General features: G+C 47.8%; 1 protein-coding gene across 1 annotated transcript in view; it reads right to left on the bottom strand.

The window, feature by feature from the left end:
• prrt2 (proline-rich transmembrane protein 2) overlaps window positions 1-7500 on the bottom strand; it is a 25985-nt gene that overhangs the window by 17664 nt on the left and 821 nt on the right. Inside the window, exons 2-5 of the mRNA XM_063217998.1 lie at window positions 6756-6763; window positions 6369-6376; window positions 6017-6024; window positions 5729-5773 (exon numbers count right to left, since the gene is read on the bottom strand). Coding sequence (XP_063074068.1) covers window positions 5729-5773; window positions 6017-6024; window positions 6369-6376; window positions 6756-6763 — 69 coding nt within the window. The remainder of the gene's footprint in view (window positions 1-5728; window positions 5774-6016; window positions 6025-6368; window positions 6377-6755; window positions 6764-7500) is intronic.

Below are 7500 nucleotides of genomic sequence, written 5' to 3'. Positions count from 1 at the left end.
GTGTGTGTGTGTGTGTGTGTGCACACGTGCGTATGGATGTGTGTGCGTGTGTGTCCTTCTCATCCCTAGGCTGTTCTCCTTCAGCCGTGTGTGTAAGAGTGCAAGCAGCGATGACAGCTAACCCATGAAGCATACATCACACACACACACACACACACACACACACACACGCTCACACACACACACACACACACACACGCACACGCACACACGCTCACAGACACACACACACACACACACACACACACACACACACACACACACACACACACACACACACACACACACACACACACACACACACACACACACACACACACACACACACTCAGTGAGTCCCATTGTGAATGGTGACATATATAACTGGGTTTAGTGAGATTAACAGCCATGTTCAACTCCATCACACACACAATACACTCCTCACTCCTCCCTCCTCACTGTCTCTATCCCACTCTCCCTCCCTCTCTCCATCACACATACAAGAAACTCCTCCCTCCTCACTATCTCTATCCCTCTATCCCCTCTCTCTCCCCATCACACAATACACTCCTCCATCCTCACTCTTTCTATCCCCCTCTCCCTCTCTCTATACCTCTATCCCCCTCTCTCTCCATCACACATACAAGAAACTTCACCCTCCTCACTCTCTCTATCCCCCTCTCCCCCTCTCTCCCCTTCACACACACAAGAAACTCCTTCCTCCTCCCTCTCTCTATCACTCTCTATGTTCCCCCTCTCTCTATCCCCCTCTCCCTCTCTCTCTCCATCACACATACAAGAAACTCCTCCCTCCTCACTTGCTCCTCTCTCTCTCTCTCTCTCTCTCTCTCTCTCTCTCTCTCTCTCTCTCTCTCTCTCTCTCTCGCTCTCTATCCCCCTCTCCCTCTCTCTCTCCATCACACATACAAGAAACTCCACCCTCCTCACTCTCTCTTTTCCTCCCTCTCTCTATACCTCTATCCCCCTCTCTCCCCATCACACAATACACTCCTCCCTCTCTCTATCCCCCTCTCCCTCTCTCTCTCTCCATCACACATACAAGAAACTCCATCCTCCTCACTTGCTCTTCTCTCTCTCTCTCTCTCTCTCTCTCTCTCTCTCCCTTTATCGTGTAGTCCCTACTCTCCCTCTCACTTCTTCTCTCTCTCTTCACTCCTCTCTCTCCGTCTCTCCATCTCTTTGCGTCTCTTTCTTTCTATTTCTCTCTATCTTTCTTCATCCTCTCTTTGTATCATGTCTTCTCTCGCCTGTATCTCCCTTTCCTCCCCCTCCCCCTCTCCCTCTCTACCCCCCCTCTCTCCTAAGTTCTGATTCTCTCTCCTCTCCCTTTCTCACTCTCCTTCTCCTCTACTTCTCTATTGGTGTTTCCCTTCTTTGCCCTCTCCCTCTCCTCCACTCCTCTCTTCTCCTCTTTCCTCTCCTCTCTGTCTCTCCACCTCCCTTTCAATTTCCTTCCGCCCTTTCATCCATCTTCACTTCTCACTCCTTCTTCACTTTCATTTCTTTCATTTCTTCACTCTTCTCTCTTTTTTTCCTTTCTGCACTCTCCCCTTTTTTACCACGTCTCCATTTCCCTCTTTCTTTCTTTCTTTCTCCCCTGTGAGTCCCTCTCCCTTTTTCAGACTCACTCTCTCGCTCTCTCTCGCTCTCTCACTCTCTCTGTGTCTCCCTCTCCCTTTTCAGTCTTTCTCTCTCGCTTGCTCTCTCTCTCTCTCTATCTATCTCTCTCTATCTCTCTCTCTCTCTAAACCACTCAAGCACTCCCTTTTCCCTCTTTTTCTCATCCTCTGTTTCTCTTCTCTCTTCGCTTCACTGCACCGCTTCTCTTTTCAAGCTCTTAGACCCACACACACACACACGCACACACACACACACACGCACACACACACACGTACACACGCACACACACACACACACACAGACACACACAAACACACACACACTCACACACACTCGCATACGCACCCACACACACACACACGCACACACACCCCCTCCCTCTCTGCTTCTGTTCTCCATCTCTCCCACACATGCCCTCTCCTCTTCCTCTCTCCTCTTCCTCTCCTCATGCTCTCTCCTCTTGCACTCTCCTCTTCCTCTCCTCTTCCTCTCTCCTCTTCCTCTCCTCTTCCTCTCCTCATGCTCTCTCCTCTTCCTCTCTCCTCTTCCTCTCCTCATGCTCTCTCCTCTTCCTCTCTCCTCTTCCTCTCCTCATGCTCTCTCCTCTTCCTCTCTCCTCTTCCTCTCTCCTCTTCCTCTCTCCTCTTCCTCTCTCCTCTTCCTCTCTCCTCTTCCTCTCCTCATGCTCTCTCCTCTTCCTCTCCTCATGCTCTCCTCTTGCCCTCTCCTCTTCCTCTCTCCTCTTCCTCTCCTCTTGCCCTCTCCTCTTGCCCTCTCCTCTTCCTCTCCTCATGCTCTCTCCTCTTGCCTCTGTTCCCCCTCTCCAGTGGTCTCCAAATGGTGGCCCGTGGGCCAGATCTGGCCCGGGCATGGTAAACATCTGGCCCGTCTTGAGGTTGGAATAAATGAAAACATAAATGTGTGCTATCTGTGGCTATACGGGCAGACAATTTGCTTAGCCCTCCGCCTCATTTGGGCAAGATCATTTTAGCCCTTACGGGAAACATAATTGGAGACTGAAAGAAAAGTCTGCGACACCATGTTACATTAAAAAAAGAGCAACGGGAGCTTGGTGTCGCGGACTTTTCTTTCAGTTTTTTCATGGTATTTTTGCTGGTCCTGCACCCAATCTTTTTGAGACGGATGTGCGTGTTTTTTTCTCTCTAACTACTAAAATAATTGGAGACCCCTGCCCTCTCACACACATGCTCTCCCCTCTTTCTCTCCTCTTGCCTCTGTTCCCCTACTCCATTATACAGGTCCGTCTACAGGGGGTGCAAACGGATCAGCTGGCCCGGGCCCAAGAGAGAGGAGGGGGCCCAGACTTGGCTTCCCATTACATTCGTACAATACCCCCGACATTTGGGCTCTTTCACAGACACACGCATACAGACAGACAGAGGCACAAACACAGACACAGACACACACTAAAACTTTCCCTCTGCACTGTCCTCTCTAGCACCCACACCGCTCCTCCACTGCAATCATCTGTCATCTCTCTGTACACGCTCTTTCTCTCACTCTCTCACTCTCTCTCTCTCTCTCTCTCTCTCTCTCTCTCTCTCTCTCTCTCTCTCTCTCTCTCTCTCTCTCTCACACACACACACACACACACACACACACACACACACACACACACACACACACACACACACACACACACACTTTCCCTCTGCACTGTCCTCTCTAGTACACACACCGCTCCTTAACTGCAATCATCTGTCATCTCTCTACACACACTCTTTCTTTCACTCTCACTCTCTCTCTCTCTCTCTCTCTCTCTCTCTCTCTCTCTCTCTCTCTCTCGCTCACACACACACACACACACACACTGAAATGGTTGCTCAGATAGTGGTCCTGATGACCGCTATCTGAGGTTGCTGTAACCTGCAGTCCCTGATCCGGGGTCATTGCTAACAGCACTACCTGCAGTAACACAACACGCTATTCTGTCCCCTACACAGCACTACCCAACACATCACGCTATTCTCACTGGATACCTCTCTCTCTCTCGCTACCCTATATTCTCACTAGCCTTGCGCGCTATCCTATGTACTTCCGCCAAGACACTAGGCTCCTCAATACGTCTGGTACCTGTCTTCTGTGGAGCGATGTTGACCGGCAGGATTTGCGCCGGTGTTCTGACAAACGGTCCTACATTGTCATTTTATCCTACGGTAGGATGTTCTGTCAGACATGTCTGTTAAACGGTCCTACATCGCCATAGATAGACGTCACACATGTTTGTTCGACAACTTATAAGTTAAATCCTGATTTTTAAAAAAATGTCCTTCCTGCTTCCTGCAATCGCGTCAGATCAAACAAAGTCCAGACAAAGAATACAAAATGGAAATGGTAGTATTATGGGATGGTCAGGACCAGGCTATATTCTCATTATACCTCTCTCATTCGCTATCCTGATATATTCTCACTAGATACCTCTCTCACTCGCTACCTGCAGCCAGTCTCTGATCTGGGGCCATTTTTAACTGAACTGCCAAACACAATACACTAGCCTGTCTCCTGCTATACAGCACTACCTAACACCACACGCTATTTTCACTGTACCTCTCCCACTCCCTATCCTGCTATATTCTCACTATACCTCTCAAATACCCTGCCATATTCTCACTATAGGCTACCTCTCATAAGCTACCCTGCCATATTCTCACTATAGGCTACCTCTCATACGCTACCCTGCTATATTAGATACCTCTCCCATATGCTATCCTGCTATATTCTCACTGTACCTCTCTCTCTCTCTACCCCTCTCTCTCTCTCTACCCCTCTCTCTATCCACACCTCTCGATGGTCCTACCCATCCTTACACCCTGTTTATCATCACATTTTCTCTCTCTCTCTCATTTTTCTTTTACACCCACTCTCTCTTTATCTCTCTCTTTATCGCTCTCACCCCATCATCCCCCCTCTCTCTCACACCCCATACCTCTCTCTCTCTCTCTCTCTCTCTCTCTCTCTCTCCTTCTCTCTCTGTCTTATTGTTTCATGCTTAATCGCATATTCTCTTTTACACTCTCAGTCTTTCATTCTGATTTATTCTCTCACTCATTTCCTTTTCCTTTGCTCTCTTTCACCCCCCCCCCTCTCTCTCTCACACACACACTCTTTATCTCTCTCTCTCTGTATCATGTTGTCCTTCCCTCATTTGTTCTCTCTTTTCTTTGCTCTTCCTCTTGCTCTGTCACACGCTCACTCGTTCATCATCTCTTTCACTCTCTCTCTCTCTCTCTCTGTCACGCGTTCTCCATCTCCTGTCACACCTTTTTCTCTGCTCTGTTTTCCTCACTCCGTCACTGCCATCCGTGTCTTTGCATCTCTCTCTCTCTCTCTCTCTCTCTCTCTCTCTCTCTGCATGCTCTGTTTTCCTCACTCTGTCACTGCCATCCATGTCTTTCCATCTCTCCTTCTCTCTCTCTCCTTCTCTCACTCTCTCTCTCTGCTCCGTTTTCCTCACTGTCTCTGCCATCCATGTCTTTGCATCCTTCTGTCTCTCTCTCTCCCTCTCTCTCTCTTTGCTCTGTTTCTCTCTCTCCATCATTGCCATCCGTGTCTTTGCATCTCTCCTTCTGTCTCTCTCTCTCCCTCTCCCCCCCCCTCTCTCTCTCTCTCTCTCTCCTCATCACTGCCATCCATGTCTCTGTATTCCTTAATTAATCCCTCACATTCCTTGGTATTCCTGCCATGCTATCATCTCTCCTTCTCTCTCTCTCTATCTCTCACGCGCGCACACACACACACACACACACACACACACACACACACACCACACACACACACACACACAACAATCTCTGTATGCCTGACGACACCCCACTCTGGCACAATCAAGCACAGTCACCGACCCTGACAATATCAGACAACCAAACACAACACACACTCAGTCCTACAAAGGCCACACACACACACACACACACACACACACACACACACACACACACACACACACACACACACACACACACACACACACACACACACACACACACACACACACACACACACACCAGTCCTACAAAGGCCACAGAGAGAGAGAGAGAGAGATAGAGAGAGAGAGAGAGAGAGAAGAGACGAGACGAGAGTTACTCACATTTTAGAGACTCACTCCTCTTCTTCTTCATGCCAACCAACCCACCTGCAGACAGAGAAAACACACCACACATCACAGTTAAAACCAGTGACATACACATCACACATCACAGTTACAACCAGAGACATGAATACACATCACACATCACAGCTAAAAACACAGACAAGCCTACTGCAGAGACACCACACCTTACAGGTATTATCAGACACAAAACACATCACACCACATCACAGTTCAAACAAGAGACATGAATACACTCCATACAGTTAGCACCAGACACAAGCTTACTGCCCTGTCTGCAGACACGGAAAAACACACCACACCTCACAGTTAAAACCAGAGACATGAACACACATCACACCTCAGAGTTAAAACCAGAGACATGAAGACACACCACACATCACAGTTAAAACCAGAGACATGAACACACATCACACCTCACAGTTAAAAACACATGAACACACACCACACCTCAGAGTTAAAACCAGAGACATGATCACACCACACCTCACAGTTAAAACCAGAGACATGAACACACACCACACCTCACAGTTAAAACCAGAAAACACAAATCACCGTTTAAAGCCAGAGGCATGACAACACCACATCACATCACCGTTAACATCAGACACAAGCCTACTGTCCTGTCTGGTGGAGACACACCACACATCACATTTAAAACAAGAGACTTGAAAACACACCACACGTCACAGCTAAAATCAGACAGAGGAAAACAGAAAGCACAACATACCACATAGTTAAAACAAGAAACAAGCCCTCTGAGCTGTCTGCACACAGCTAACACCTCACAGTTATGAAAACACCACATAGTTAAAACCAGAAACAAGACAACCACCCAGCTTAGACAGAGGAAGAAACATCACACATCAGCGTTAACACCAGAGACATGACATCCCATCTCACATTTAAAACCACAGATGAAAAAACACACCACACATATCTATCACAGTTAGCACCAGAGACATGAATACACATCACACATCACAGTTAGAAGAGACAAGTCTACTTCCCTGTCTGCAGACACACCACACAGTCACAGACACATGAAAACACATCAGAGTTAAAACCAGAAAACGCATCACACCTCACGGTTAAAACCACAGATGAAAACACATCACACCAAACCAAACCGTTACATGTAAAACGGGACATGAATAAACACCACACCTCACAGATAATGCATGCACGCATGGACCGCCTGCAGGAAAATGCACCACACATCCCATTTAAAAGCCAGACACAAGCCAACCGCCCTGTCTGGAGACGTATCACACCTCACAGTTTAAACCAGACGTAGGAAAACAGAAAACACAACACACACCACATAATTAATAGCACAGACAAGCCAACCAACCCACTTATACAGAGGAATACGTACACATCACATTGCACCGTTACAACCAGACAGAGGAAAAAGCATCACATCTCACAGCGAAAAACCCAGAGACGGATTAGAAAATACTGAAATCTTCACACAAAACCACGTCGACATCTCACGGTCAGATAACCACAGTGTAGAGATGCATGCCTGTGTGTTACTAGCAGGGCCCTAAATTAACAAAATGGCTAGTAGATGTCAAACAAACACTCACTAACGGGTCAAAGTGGCTAGTAAGTTGGTCTTTGCCACCAGCCAAAACAAAACTTAACCAGCACTTGGCCGATTGGCCCTGGTTGGCTGGTGTCAATGTAGAGCCCTGGTTGGCTGGTGTCAATGTCTGGTTACTAGAATCTTATGTGCATGTTTTCAA

This window comes from Engraulis encrasicolus, chromosome 2, assembly GCF_034702125.1.
Source record: "Engraulis encrasicolus isolate BLACKSEA-1 chromosome 2, IST_EnEncr_1.0, whole genome shotgun sequence".
Taxonomy (NCBI): domain Eukaryota; kingdom Metazoa; phylum Chordata; class Actinopteri; order Clupeiformes; family Engraulidae; genus Engraulis; species Engraulis encrasicolus.
This window is presented reverse-complemented; position numbering and strand designations above follow the sequence as displayed.